At 46.6% G+C, this 15252-nt stretch overlaps 3 protein-coding genes across 3 annotated transcripts; all 3 read left to right on the top strand.

The window, feature by feature from the left end:
* The first annotated feature begins 1131 nt into the window (after positions 1-1131).
* Positions 1132-3713, top strand: LOC100823412 (F-box protein PP2-A13). Its single transcript, XM_003558921.4, has 3 exons — positions 1132-1726; positions 2219-2337; positions 3084-3713. Exons 1-3 carry the CDS (start codon positions 1370-1372, stop codon positions 3574-3576), a joined length of 969 nt encoding a protein of 322 aa, XP_003558969.1. The 5' UTR covers positions 1132-1369; the 3' UTR covers positions 3577-3713.
* Positions 3714-6164: 2451 nt separating this feature from the next.
* On the top strand, positions 6165-9922 carry LOC100823104 (F-box protein At4g00755). The gene is made up of 5 exons (XM_003558920.4): positions 6165-6499; positions 6652-7092; positions 8139-8317; positions 8866-8984; positions 9421-9922. The coding sequence occupies exons 1-5, from the start codon at positions 6364-6366 to the stop codon at positions 9704-9706; spliced, it is 1161 nt and encodes a 386-aa protein (XP_003558968.1). The 5' UTR covers positions 6165-6363; the 3' UTR covers positions 9707-9922.
* Positions 9923-10582: 660 nt separating this feature from the next.
* On the top strand, positions 10583-15076 carry LOC100822793 (F-box protein At4g00755). Its single transcript, XM_003558919.4, has 5 exons — positions 10583-10835; positions 10984-11412; positions 12654-12832; positions 13830-13948; positions 14518-15076. Exons 1-5 carry the CDS (start codon positions 10700-10702, stop codon positions 14834-14836), a joined length of 1182 nt encoding a protein of 393 aa, XP_003558967.1. The 5' UTR covers positions 10583-10699; the 3' UTR covers positions 14837-15076.
* The last annotated feature ends 176 nt before the right edge of the window (positions 15077-15252 follow it).

Genomic DNA, 15252 nt, shown 5'->3' with positions numbered 1-15252 from the left:
GCGTTACCGAAGGCGGCGCTCGTGTTCAGCCGCTTCGCAGCCTCCGAAGCGTCGGGGATGCCCGCGGACACCAGCGCGCTGGTCCTCTGCGCCGCCGAGGCTGCCGCCGAGCTCTACGCCTTCCGCCGCGCCGCCCGTGCGTGTCCCGGCGGCGAGGCGGAGAACACGTCGGCGCCTTGCGGGGACGGGAAGCGGCGCGAGAAGAAGAGGAAGAAGGCAGAGTGATCGATCGGCGGCTTAATTTGCTACTCCGTAGTTAATTTTTGCTTTAGATTCAGTTTGCTACTACGGGGTACTCCGTAGTTTCTAATTTGCTGGAGCAGTAGTTCATTGGTCTCACAGTACAATTGTTCTTCTTGCCGTTGTATCCTTGATTGGAACGCCTCGAGCTGTGTCGTGTGTCCTACCTTCTGCCGGGGTGATCGATACTCTTTGTTTTGTTTTTTTGCAGCGATTGAAACTCTAGCTCTAGCTTGGGAAAGATGTTCATAAGTCTGTCAGTTTAACTGAACTAGCTGTTCGTCAGGAGCTGCTCGAATCAACCATGTCCGGCCCCGGCCACACCAAATTGTAGCTCCACAGGCTAAGCCGAAACAAGAACCAGCTACTCCACTTGTAGGAGTATTTTACTTCTGTAAAGCTCTGAATTACAGCCACACAATTAAAGGCGTAAACACCAAGCAGAAGCACGTTACCCTTTCAGCTTTTTTTCTCCTCCACTCCCTTCTAGCACAGCTCCTGGCCGGCCGCCACGTGTACCGCCCCTGTGCATTGCTGACTCGGATCCACGCACCGGTGCTGTGGCGCTGGCAGTGCGGGTGATATTTCTGACCCGGCTTTATCCGCTCCGACCCTCGGAAAAGCGCAACTTGTTCGAGATGGAAGTTGATGTCTGGCCGGGTTTCAACTTTCAACAAGGAACTACCAGCCACCAGAAAATGAAAAAAAAAATACTTTTGCCTCCTGGCAGGGGGGCCCAAAAGTGCTTTGGACTTTCGATTCCGATGGAAAGCGAGTCGGGAAAAATCAAGAATGTGTCGTCGTTGCCTCGCTGGCGATTAGTAGTTTAAGCCACCGTCGTAGTTTCTTCGTGCTGCAAAATAAAGTATACTCCAGTATGCAAATTGTATAAATACATTTCCTTGGTACGAACCCCGCGCGCTTTCTTCTTCTTCTTCCTCTTCCCACGCCACATTCTTTTCTTCACTCCCCTCGTGGAAGCTTTCCACTTTGTCACACGAACCGCATCGAGTTCCCCTCCTGGCATCCGGTTCCAGCAAGTTGCATCCACACTCTTTAAGCTTTGCCTCGCACTGAAAATAATCGCCGGCCCGATCGAGTTCTCGGGAGCATCAGCGAGCTTGATTCCATGGGCGCGGGCGCGTCGGAGCTCGCGGGGACAGGGGAGGCGGCGGCGTCGGGGTCGGGGCTGGGGGAGATGCCGGAGCTGTGCGCGGCGGAGGTGCTGCTGCGGCTGGGCGCGACGGACATATGCCGGCTCGCGCGGCTCAACCGCGCGTTCCGCGGCGCCGCGGCGGCGGACTTCGTGTGGGAGGCCAAGCTGCCGGAGAACTACGGCTACCTCATGGGGTTCGTTCATGGCGGGAAGGAGGAGCAGGACGAGCAGGAGTCCCGAGGGATGAAGGGGAGAGGACGCGTCCCCATGGGGAAGAAGGAGGTCTATGCCAGGCTCGCCAAGGCCGTGCCGTTTGATGATGGCAAAAGAGTGAGTCTTCTTTCTTTTTTGGCGGGGATTAGGATTTGCTCCTCTTTTATTTTAACCAAGTGCATGTTCTTCCAACTCTTAATCCCAATTAGCAAACTAAGACATCGACGTTAGAAAACAGAGTAAACTCTGCTTTTCTTTTCGTTGGTTTGGTTATGATGAAATCTGATTTCTAATAGGAACTTACAGTTGCTTTGGTAACAATTGGGACCGAGGCTTTACATGAGTTTACCCTCCTCCTTCTAGAAAAAAATGATATGCAGGCGTACTCCCTTTTAGATTGTCGACATCGATCTCTTTTAGGCCTTGTTCGTTTGTGATAAACCCCGCCGGAATTGGGAGGAACTGGGGGGGAATTTGATTAAAATCTCATCAATCCCTCCCAATCCTCACCGGGATGGGTGTAACCGAAGGCCTTAAGGGTTTGGAGAATAGCTCTATGAACATCTTTTCTAAATTTCTAATTCTGCACTACCCTGCTTTGCCTGGCAGGAATTCTGGCTGGACAAGAGCAACGGCATGGTGTGCATGGCGTTATCCTCGAAAGCCCTGGTGATAACGGGGATCGATGACCGGAGATATTGGGTTCATATGCCAACTACAGAATCTAGGTAACTTTGAGCTCAAAATCTTGCATCCCAAGTTCTTATACATACTCATGTTGGCAGTACTGTTTTTCATTTTCTGTCTTGGGACTCTTGGATGCACCCTTCAGGTGTTTGAGTGTTGACACATCCAACGTTGTCCTGGAATAGAGTGCTACCCAAAAAAAGAAATAGAATGAAAGCTTCACCCCCTACTTTTGACAAACTTATATTGATAAAAAATTTATGTCTTGATTGCTAGTAGCTTTGCTGTATCTGTGAGGTAAGCATGGACGCTAGCAAAAATTGACAGGAGAACAATTGACTGCCAACAGGTGTTGCGTGGAGCTGAAATTTTCAATTATTTGTGACAACTTTACATCCTTGCCTTTTGAAGAAGTCTTGTTCAATCTCGAAAAAAAAGTCTTGTTATTTAGCCAGATACGTTACACAAAGAGATTTGCCCAGACGTATGTGGAACTGTCTGTGCTGCTGCTGCATGCCAGACATGGTGATTCATCGCCTATTCCTTCTAGTCAATGGAACATTTTAGTCTTTCAGATACCAGTGTAATCCAAGAAGTTAAAGAACAATATCTATCTGTCGTAGCTGACGCCTAACCAAACAACAAACAACAAATGCAACGGCTCTTGCCTTGCATTAAACAATCTCCCGTGCATTTTTCAGACTTGAAGAACAAAAATGACACTGTTTTCGCATACAATTAATTATGTAATCTGAACCTCTAATGAATCTCTGCTTGTTTCCTGCAGGTTCCGCTCGGTGGCATACCTGCAGCAGATCTGGTGGTTGGAGGTGGTGGGCGAGATCGACTTCGTCTTCCCGGCAGGAACATACAGCCTCTACTTCAGGCTCCACCTCGGCAAGCCTTCTTCTTCTTCTAACCGCCGTGATCATCATCGCAAGTGCTCGGAGAGCAAGAACAGCACCGCCATCCATGGCTGGGACAGGAAGCCCGTGCGTTTCCAGCTCTCAACGTCGTCATCGGCCGTGTCCCAGCAGTCCCAGTGCTACCTGCTGGACCAGCCTGGGAGCTGGGTCCTGTACCACGCAGGCGACTTCGTCTCGCCGGAGCAGGGACATGGACAGGAACAGAAGCCAATGAAGCTCAAGTTCTCCATGGCTCAGATCGATTGTACTCACACGAAGGGCGGATTGTGCGTCGACTCCGTGGTTGTTTATCCCAAAGGGTTGTTTCAGCCGGAGAGAGTTGTTAGAGCTGATCAGAAGAGGTTTGTGCACTGATGGTTTGGTTAGTTTAGCACTGTCCTTGAAAAGAGTTGAGACAGGTAATAGGTTAGTATAGGATACTACTAGTATTGTTAACTTGGTCTTTTATCTGTGTGCCATGTTAATTGCCCATGTACATACATATCTGTCGATGTCGACTGGAATTTGCCAATTGCGTCGTGCTGTCTTGAGTACTACCGTTACGTCTGTTGCTCCACCGTCCATAGCAGTTGATGATATGGAACTATGGAAGATATTGGATATACTAGGTAGCAAACACATCGCACAAATATAATAAACAATTTTACACAAAGGCCAACGGCTCAGATTCAGTGAGTACAATTGTAATGACACATAAAAAAAATCATTTTCACCAAAATGTACATAAACACATGTTATGCGTGCTGAAGAAGATAAAAAACGTGGATATTTAAGATATGCATTTTCAATTTTCATTTAATTGAAAAGCATCTTGGACGGAACAACCTAAAACAGGCGTTCACCGATCACTAAGAGAATAACCCCATATGCGCCAATTTGCCATTCACCTGAATTGAAAGGGCCTAGCACGACGTTTTGCACATACAACGTCGGTGGATGCCTTCGCACTCTCCACTGGTGAACCCCTCTGTGATGCAAGCATTGGTGCAGCTGCTGTCGAGGAAGCACAACCCATGGAACTTTCCGCTCGCGGTTTGACAGTCCTTCGCTTGCGCCGGTGCCACTTCTAAGCAACCACAAATTGTTAGTTAAGAACAAACACAGCCACGGATTGACCGAAAGCACGTTAAACATGTAAAATCAAATGTTACATGTTTTACCAATCAAATGTAGTGCATAAGTATATGTTGAATTACCTAGCACAATTGGTAGCGGAAATATATGATTTCGTATTATATTTTTCTTAACTCTTGTACCAGTTGTTAATAAGCGATCTTTCCATGTTTTTTTAATCTTAAAAAAAGCTCAAAGTAAGATGTTGTGTTTTGGCCTTTTAGAGCGAAAGTGAAAGCCCATTTGAACCATGTTATAGTATATAATTGTGGTATTATTATATTAGTGGGTAAAATTCGTTAAAGCTCGTCATCAAAAGAGGAAACCATACCCTTCATATGAAGGTGGAAAAAAAAATTAAACATCTACCAAAGAGGAATGTACTCACCAGTGGCCACAACAAGCAGGAAGAGGACAGCAACAACCGTAAGGAACCTGCGGGACGACTCCATTAGTTTATATGTTATTTGTACACTTCCTTTTGATGATAATTGGATGATAGGTTAGACTTCATTTGCCAAGCTTATATAGGGTAGACACGACATGCACGGCACAATTAAGAACCACAAGAACAATCCGTGTCTATATATGTAACTTGCCAATAATAGTGGCAAACAAGAAGCTGCCATGTGATGTCTTCGTTAGTTCTTTTATATACAAAATGTTCCAAAATTACGCCCCATGACCGTACAGGACTAGTCGAATTCTTATCATCTATTTTTCCTCAAATTGTTGGGGTTTTCGTGTGGCCGGAGATGAGCCCGGGTGATTAAAAATAATGACAAATCCCATGTCGTAGCATGTCGCCTGCTGCTAGTGGTTCTATATATGCAACGCTCCAAAATTACACCCTGCACCTATCTCGGGCTATGTGCTCAAAATCAGCCTAGATGGCTAAAAAATACCAAATCACAAAAAAAAAACAATGCATTGAAGTCACTAGTCGTTGTTCTTTTCTCATCACAAGTGATCGTGGTTTTCAGGTGGCTCTCGAGATCAACCTAGATGGCTAGAAACCGTGACAGCCATAAGCATAAAACGTCACATTCACAAGTTATTCTATATACATGCGCAATGCTCGAAGATCACACCCCGAGTCCGTATCGGAGTGCTATATTAGGTGTTCCACTATTTCTATTTCTCCCAGCACCAATCGTCCGAGGTCTCAAGCAGCATTCAACATCAACCATAAGCGACTAAAAATTGCGGCCAAATCGTAAACACACCATAGTTCCGGTCTAGTTTCGCGGCACGTGCGATGCTTCAAAATTTCCGTATCCGTATTGGACTGCTATTTGATTAAATCTTTCACTACCTTCCATGATTCCATCATTATCTTTTTTTGTTGGTGTCTTTTTCATGATCAACGGAGAGATAGGAGAAGCTTTCATGGCAGGAAGAGAGAGAGGGGGAGAGGCATGTAAAAAAAGAAGATCGATTCATCAGAAGCTCTAAACCATACACAACCCTGCCACGTTGTTGTTGTTAAAGTACTTCTTCCGTCCAACAAAAAATATATCAAGTTTGTTAAAATTTAGATATATCTACACATGAACTAGTGTACAGTAAAATCCCAAAAAAACCGTTCCAGTACAGCGCAACCACCGCCACCAGCAACACGTACTACCCCGTTGCGACCGAAACGAATGCGTTCCGGGGCCGGCCGGGGGTTCTTTGCACTTGCACGCGCCAAGGCCGCGGCGCGCACCGCACGGCCCGGGGCGGCCAACCGGAAACCGAAGGAAGAGGAGAAGACCCACACGATGACTTTGCTCGGGCAGGAGACAGAGATAGCCGCAGCGAGAGGCTCGGGGCCAGGAACGTCCCTTGACGCCCACCCGTTTCACCCGGGAGAAACCCCCCGCAAAACGAGCGAAGCAAACGCAAAGCAAAGGGAGCAGCAAGGGAACCCGGACAGTTTCTCTCGTTCTCCCACTCGCTTTGGCCCTCGCCTTCGCCTCGCTTCCGACCTAGGGCAAGGGCATTCCGTCCGCCCGACCTCCTCGCCGTCGGCCGTCCGCGGAAGCCATGTCGGACGTCGGCTGCGGCTGGGACTTCCTCGACTGGGTCGGCCCGGACCTCGCCGCCTCCGCCTTCGGCCTCCTCGACCACCCCGCCGACCTCGTCCGCGCCGCCGCCGTCTCCCGCTCCTGGCGCCGCTGCGGTTCGTTTCCTCCCCCCCCCCCCCCCTCCCCTCCCCTCCTCTCCCCCGTCCGTAGAGATCATCCCGTACGAAATGGAATTTCTCTCCAGGCGAGCGTGTCCTCATCGTTGAATCCGACAGCTCCTTATTATATTACGCATCATAACATGCAGCTGTGGAGAGCGGCGTGTGCAAGAGCCTGTGCGTGAAGCTATGCCCGGAGGCGGCCGTATTCACCAGCGCGGTGGAGGTGAGCCGATCCCCGCCGACGGCCGCCGAGTCCAGCAGCGGCGGCGGGAGCGGCGGCCGCGAAGACGACGCCAGGAGCCAGGAGAGCCAGTTCAGGATATTCTCCTGCCTCTGCGGCGCGGTCCTGCACTCCACCACCAAGCCCGACGCCGACTGCATCCAGAACTGCTTCGGCGCCTCCAGCACCGACAACTTCCCCGACGAGAGCATGGACAGCACCCTCCAGCCTCAGGACCGCATCAACCTCAACCCGTCCTACTGGTCCAGCGGCGGCCAGGACGACCCCGACGTGCCCGAGTCCCTCACCTACAAGCTCGCCTCTGATATCTGCGTCGTCCGTGAGATCAAGCTGCAGCCGTTCAAAGGTATACAGGGCTTCGTGTCTCACCTTTCTTTTAAGCACTTGGCTAATATGGACTATATCGATTGTTCTGGTTGCAATTCCAGTGGGGTCATGTTAGTCTGAGATTCTCTGCTAACTATGGTGAGTGCCATTATGTAAGGGCCAAAAATTGCAGGTTCACTACTTTTATGGGATTCCACGTCCGAAAAGACATGTGGAAAAGAAGATTTTGAAATAGCGCACATGTCGACTGCTGACAGCCGTCCGATCTAGATCTTCCGAGCCCTTTTTTATGTGCACGAATCTTAGCGTCCGGGCCAGACAGTTCTCAGCTGCGACTGAGAAATTAATTGTAATTTCCAAGTCACCTGAGAAATAGCAAAATTGTTTTTTTCTTTCTGAACTACCAGTCATGTTTGGCAAGTCGACGGAGCTCCAGGAGCAAATGTCGATAGCTCGGTAATCAGCACAAGGGTAAGGAATATGAGCATTGACATGAACAGGATTCTGCTAGGTGACTGTTTCCAGTTTGATGGAATTGAGGGAGCAGCCAAACCATGGGACATGTGTTTCATCGACTCCCTTCAAAGCTTTTCTAATTTGTTCACCAAGAAACTAGAACAAAGTGGATAAGTGAATTAATAGATTAATATGTATTTAGGACATGAAACGGACAAGTGAACTAGTAGACGTGCATGATAGTGGTTTCGCAGTGGCACGCTACCATGAGGTTTAAGCAAGGTGGTGGGGAGGATTCTGACGGTGACCAATATGCTGGGATTGATTGTGTTGAAGGGGGCATCTGCAGCAATCCTGATGTGCATGGATTGGTGACTAAGTGGCATACATGTAGTATTTTAGGGGTAGAGGTGACTTAGGTCAGGGGAAAGAGATCCACAATGCCCTTACATGAATGGTTAGATTAATCATACTCCCAGGTAGTTGAGGGATGCTAATTATTGTATTTCGTTTGACATATTGTACTCCAATTTTCTCTTTTGGTTAGATTTGTCTTGTCAGGTGATTGATTCTATCGATTAACATGGCCTTTTTGTTTCAAATTGATAGCATACTTTCAGATTGGATTTCCAATTTACTCTCCAAAGATGGTACGGTTTCGCTTTGGCCACTGCAAGCTTCCTCATGGAACAGAATCATATCTCACGGATGAGGATGAGAACCTGGCAATGATCGCTGATGAAAATTACGTGTGGACTTACACCTCGCCAGAGTTCCCTGTGTTGCAGGTGAGCTGGGTCTATCTTTTTTTCTTGTTGACCTATCTACATATTAGCAAATTCTACTATGAAACTCTGTATACCTACCTACTTGCATAAATGGTTGAATACGTCCACCTTGGTGAAAAAATGCCAAGTATAGCGAAGCGAAACCGAGACAGTAATGACTGCCAATCATTATCATAAGAAGCTACACCGGTATCCAGGTGTACAGAGCAAAATTTTATGATGTTTTTGTTTATGAATGGGATAAAATTCACAAATTTCATTAACGGAAGTAAGTGCTAGAACTGTCTTAGTAAGTTAAACCAAAACAGAAATGTCAATTGATTCCACAAAGGAATAGACCTTGTGGCTGCCTATAATTTGACTGGTCCCCATGGAAACCAGTAAGGACAGGTCTGGTACCAGATATCAAACCATGTTATATTTTCTTCTTAGGTGGACACATTTAATGTGTTATGATATCAGCAATGCTGTATTGTTATATAATGATTCAGTAATACTGAGTGAATGTTACAATGACCTTACTGATTCCATCTATTTTTGTGTTACAGGAAAATATGCTACAATCGTTTAGACTTCCGCGCCCAGTCCTTTGCATTGGTGGTGTAGTGAAGATTGAACTGTTGGGCAGAGTGCAGAAGCAAGCAACAGATGATAAGTACTACATATGGTAAGTTGAAAATGATATTATGCGAAGAGAAATGTCATGATGATCAAAATTTGGAGTTTGGATGTTAACCTCCATTCTTGGGCAGGGCTGGGTCTAGTAGCAAACGACTTTAAACAACGAAACTGTGCATCTAGTGACCTTATTCTGTTAAATTATTACTACCATGCAATATGTCCTTGAACCTAGTTCTCTGTTGCATAGAAAACTTTGTGGTGCTTGTATGTGCAGCATTTAGGAGAAACACCTGCCTTAACACAAAGACATGCAAATACCCAATGGATTTCATGACGCCTTGATCTGAATACTGAAGTAGAGTTTGCTCTGTATATGTGCTTTGAACATTTTTTGTTAGTGATACCTGGAACATTTCTGTCCTTTTATACACCATCAATTGCTCATATGCTGATAATCCGTTTCCTTTGTTTCATGTCAACAGTGTGTGCCATGCTCAAGTGGTAGGACGTTCACTTTCACCTGTCTTCGTGGTTGACATCGCTGATGCTGGTGGGCATGCAGTCCTCAAGTACTCTCCGGGTGTCAGGAACCTAGGCGCTGAGGACGTGAAGCAGGAGGATGCTAGGGACTCTACGGATTGGCACTCGCTCGTGGCGAGGTACAGGCAGGTGCGACATCTAGCAATCATGAATGTTCTTCTTGGGCCTCCACAGAGTATGGAAGAAGACGATGCAGGCGTCGTCTCAGATGACGACCCATTCGAGTAGGCTGGGCTGCAGCCAAAGAAACCGCTTTTACCGTTTTATAGTCCCCCTTGAAACATGTCTCGAGTCGGAACTTGTTGATCCTTGTGTAAACTGGTCGAGAACATATAGCATACCTAGTCCTGAACATAGTCAGGTGGTTGTGGAAACAGAGATGCGAGTACAGAGTTTTTATATCATGGTTTACAACTTTGCACAATCATGGTCGTCGTTGTAAGCTGTGGTGTGTTCTTTCGTTGGTTGGTTTTTGTTTTCGCCGATGTTGATGGTGCCGCTGATGGATTCTGAACCCCAATGCCATGCCACTCTAGCAACAGTCTGCCATCCAAGCGGTGGTAGTACACCACTGGAGCTTTTCCTGAGGAAACAAGCTACTACTGCTGAGGCAGAACGAAAGGTGGCGTCTTTTTTTTACCCAGCAGTACAATATACTGCGAAATGTGGTGTTTATACTGCTTTATTTGACCCAGCAGTACAATATACTGCTCATCTCGATTTGGACCCTACGATTAACGGAAACGGACGGTCTATAGATCTTAGGGTACCAGAGAATAGCTTTTTTTTTTTTTGAGGGAAACGAAAGGTGGCGTCTGCCTTGCTGCGAACTTGCTGCAGTGCCAGTATCGTTCAGGACGCCAATATGCGCCATGTATTCTCGGCAGAACGAACCAGCAGGGCATCATCAACGTGGGCATTCCGTCGCCTCGTGCAAGGTCCGGCCCGATTCAGCCGTGGCAGGCCGTGATTTTTTTCGTGCTCGGCCCGGCTCAAAAAAAGCCCGGTCCGATGGCCACGTTTTTGCTTGACGCCCACGGCCCAACTACGAGCAAGCAAACGCACAGGGAAGAAGGGGAACACGGACAGACAGGTCACGGCCCAACTCTTCTCCCACTCGCTTGCCCTCTACTTCGCCTCGCATGTCGCATCAAACCTAGGTCATTCCGTCCACCCGACGTCCTCGCCGTCGCCGTCGGCCTCGCACGGGCGGCGGAAGCCATGTCGGACGTCAGCTGCGGCTGGGACTTCCTCGAGTTGGTGGGCCCAGACATCAGCGCCTCCGTCTTCGGCCTCCTCGACAACCCCGCCGACCTCGTCCGCGCCGCCGCCGTCTCCCGGTCATGGCGCCACCGCGGTTCGTTTTCGCACCCCCCCCCCCTCCCCGCTCCTCTCCCCTCCGCCCGTCGAGATCCCGTACGAAATGTAATTTCTCTAGGCGAGCGTGCCGTCGGCTCGTCGTCGCTGAATCCGACAGTTCCTTAATACATTGTCATAACATGCAGTTGTGGAGAGCGGCATGTGCAAGAGCCTGTGCCTCAAGATGTGCCCGGAGGCGGCCGTCTTCACCAGCGCGGTGGAGACGAGCAGACCTCCTCCTCCGCCACCGACGGCCGCCGAGTCCAGCGGCGACGCCGCCCGGGCCACCACGAGCCTCGAGAGCCACTTCAGGATCTACTCCAACCTCTGCGGCGCGCTCGTGCACTTCACCAAGCCTGACGCCAACTGCATCCAGCACTGCGTCTGTGCCTCCAGCACCACCGGCGCCTCCGAGATGATGGAGCACACCCTCGAGCCACAGGACCGCAACAACCATCGCCCATCCTTCTGGTGCAGCCAAGGCCAGGACGACCCCAACGTGCCCGAGGCCCTCACCTACAGGCTCACATCTGATATCTGCGTTATCAGCGAGATCAAGCTACAGCCGTTCCAAGGTATGCAGGGCATCGTGTCACCCTTTGTTTTAAGCGCTTGGCTAATATACACTGTCGATTGTTTTGTTTGCAATTCCATTAAGCCAGTGGGGTCATGTTAGTCTGAGATTCTCTGCCAAATATGGTGACTGCCATTGTGGAAGGGGCAAAAATTTCAGGTTCATTACTTTTATGGGATTCAACTTGCAAAAGGACATGTAGAAAAGGGGATTTTGCAAAAGCGTGCGAAGGTCAGCTGCAGAGAGCCGTCCGATCAAGATCTTTACAGCCCTCTTTTACGTGCACAAATCTCGGATTCTGGGTCAGACAGTTCTCAGCTGCGACTGAGAAATTGATTGTATTTCAGTCACCTTAGAAATAGCAAAATTGTTACTCCCTCCATTTCACAAAGGTTGGCGTATTTCGTTTCGTTAAGACAAGCCTTTGACCAAGAATTATTCTATTAATATGTAAGTTATATGATACAAAACCATGATCCTTAGCAAGAACTTCTAAAGACGAATCCATTGATATAAATTTCATGTATGCAAAACACATATCAATAGAGTTTTCATTGGTCAAAGGCTTGTCTTAACGAAACAAAATACGCCAACCTTTGTGAAATGGAGGGAGTATTTTTTTTCTTCTAAACTACCAGTAGTTTGGCAAGTCGACAGAGCCCCAGGAGCAAATGTTGATAGGTCCGTAATCAGCATAAGGATAAGGAATATGAGCATATGAACAGGATTCTGATGGGTGACTGTTTCCAGTTTGATGGAATTGAGGGAGCAGCCAAACCATGAGACATGTGGTTCATCGACTCCCTTGAAAGCTTTTTTTAATCTGTATAGACCAAGAAACTAGAACACGATGGATATGTGAATTAATAGAATTATTATGTGTATTTAGGACATGTGAACTAGTAGACGTGCATGATAGTGGTTTCGCAGTGGCATGCTACCGTGAGGTTTAGCAAGGTGGTGTGGAGGATTCTGGCGGTGACCAATATACTGGGATTGATTGTGTTGCAGAGGGCATCCGCAGCAATCCTGATGAGCATTTATTGTGACTTAGGTTACAAGAAAGAGCTCCAGAAGGCCCTTATATGAATGGCTAGATTCCTCATACTCCCAGGTAGTTGAGGGACGCTAATTATTGTATTTCGTTAGACATATGATACTCCAAATCTCTTTTGGTTAGATTTGTCTTGTCAGGTGATTGATTGTATCTATTAACATGGCCTTATTGTTTTAAATTGACAGCATTCTTTGAGAATGGCTCTCCCATTTACTCTCCAGAGATGGTACGGTTTCGGTTTGGCCATTGCAAGCTTCCTCGTGGAAAAGAACCATTTGGCATTGAAATGTTAGAGAACCAGATAGTAATCCCCGATGAAAATTTCGTGTGGACTTACTCCTCGCCAGAGTTCCCTGTGTTGCAGGTGAGTTAGGTCTTTCTCTTTTTCTTGTTGACCTTCTATCTGCAGATTAGCAAATTCTACTATCAAACCGTGTATACCTATTTTTTTTTGAATGGAAGATGTGCAAAATTTATGTATCACACATGTAAACTTTGCGGGGTTGTTTGTATTATTTTATGTGAATATTCCATATTTTCTGTTAACTTGTCTTATGTTATTGTTCACTACATTTCTAACACTCCATTTTTTCAACCAAAACCTTCTTCCCAAAGTACTTGGCATTTTACGCATTCCAATCCAATGCAACTTTCCCCATTTTGCCTCCATGTTTTTTGTAGCTCCATATCAACCCAACCTCATAACTGTTCTTAACTTACACCAGCCACACACACAATCATAAGGGGTATCTTTCTCATAGAAAATATTCCCTCCGTCTGGTATTTAGTGTTGCAACTTTGTCTGTCTACGCGTGTATCAAGACGCGTTTTAGTGAGTAGATACATGCGTATCTAGACAAAGTTTCGACACTTAATACCGGACGGAGGGAGTACTTGCATAAATGGTTGAATACGTGCACCTTGGTGAAAAATGCAAAGTATTGTGAAGCGAAACAGAGACAGTAATGATGGCCAGTCATTATTATAAGAAGCTACATCAGTATCCAGGTGTACATAGCAAAATTGTATGGTATTTTTTTTTTATATAAATGGATAAAATCCACAATTTCGTTAACGGAAATAAGTATTAGCATTGTCTTAGAAAGTGAAACCAAAACAGAAATGGCAATTGATTCCACAAAGGAATAGACCTTGTGGGTGCCTATAATATGACTGGGTTCTATGAAAACCAGTAAAGGACAGGTGTGGTACCAAATATCCAACCACGTTCTATTTTCTTCTTAGCTGGACACATTTAATGTGTTATGATATCAGCAATACTGTATTGTTTTATAATGATTCAGTATTAATGAGTGCATGTTAGAAGGACCTAACTGATTCCATCTATTTTTGTGTTACAGGAAAATATGCTTCAATCGTTTAGACTTCCGCGCCCAGTCCTTTGCATTGGTGGTGTAGTGAAGATTGAACTGCTGGGCCCAGTACAGAAGCATGCAGTAGATGATAAGTACTACATATGGTAAGTTGAAAATGATGTTATGCGAAGAAAATGACATGATGATAAAATTTTGGAGTTTGCATGTTACCTCCACTCTTGGGTTGGACTTTGTTTGTACCAAACGACTCTAAACAACGAAATTGTGCATCCAGGGACCTTATTTCTGTTAAATTATTACTCCCTCCATCCCATATTGTTTGTCAAAATATTACATGTATCTAGACCCTTTTTAGGCATAGATACATCCATATTTGGACAAATTTGAGACAATTAATATGGGACGGAGGGAGTATTACGATGCAATTTCCTTGAACCTAGTCTCTGTTGCTTAGAAACTTGGTGGTGCAGTGGTGCTTGTATATGCAGCATCTATAAGGAACACCTGTCTATTTGTTGCCTTAACACAAAGACATGCAAATAGCCAATTGAGTATATTTCATGACTCCTTGATTTGAATATGAAGTAGAGTTTGCTCTGTATATGTGTACTTTGATCGTTTTTGTTAGGGATACCTGTAACATTTCTGTCCTTCTGTACACCGACAACTGCTCATAAGCTGATAATCCTTTTCCTTTGTTTCATTTTAACAGTGTGTGCCATGCTCAAGTGATAGGACGTTCACTTTCACCTGTCTTCATGGTTGACATCCCTGATCCTGGTAGCTATGCAGTCCTCAAGTACCTGCCGGGTGTCAGGAACCTATGCTCTGAGGACGTGAAGCAGGAAGATGCCAGGGACTCCGTGGACTCGGACTCCCTCAGTCTTTTGCCCAGCCCTACCTCGGAGTGGCACAAACTCGTGGCTAGGTTTAGGAAGATGAGACATTCGGCCTTGATAGATGTGCAACAATTAAATGATGCTTTGCATCCCATCCAGTTGATTGAAGAAGACGATGCAGGCGTTGTCTGAGATGATGACCCATTCGAGTAGGCTGGGCTGCGGCGAAAGAAACTGCTTTTACCATTTTATAGTCCCTTGCAAAACATGTCTCGAGTCCGAACTTGTTAATCCTCTTCTAAACTGGTCGAGAACATATAGTATACCTAGTCAAGTGGTTGTGGAAACAAGAGTTGCGAGTAAAGAGTTCATATCATGGTTTACAACTTTGCACAATCATGGTCGTCGTAATAAGTTGTGTGTTCTTTCTTTGGTTGGTTGGGTTTTGTTTTAACCGATGATGATGTTGCCTCTGATGGATTCTGAACCCCAATGCTACTACGCCACACTAGCAACAATCTGCCAATTGCCATCCAAGCGGTGGTGGGTACACCACTGGAGCTTTTCCTGAAGAAACATGCTACTGTTGTGGCAGAACCGCAGAAGGA

Source organism: Brachypodium distachyon, chromosome 1, assembly GCF_000005505.3.
Source record: "Brachypodium distachyon strain Bd21 chromosome 1, Brachypodium_distachyon_v3.0, whole genome shotgun sequence".
NCBI lineage: Eukaryota > Viridiplantae > Streptophyta > Magnoliopsida > Poales > Poaceae > Brachypodium > Brachypodium distachyon.
The sequence above is the reverse complement of the archived record's forward strand: the minus strand, read 5'-3'. Positions and strand labels throughout refer to the sequence as shown.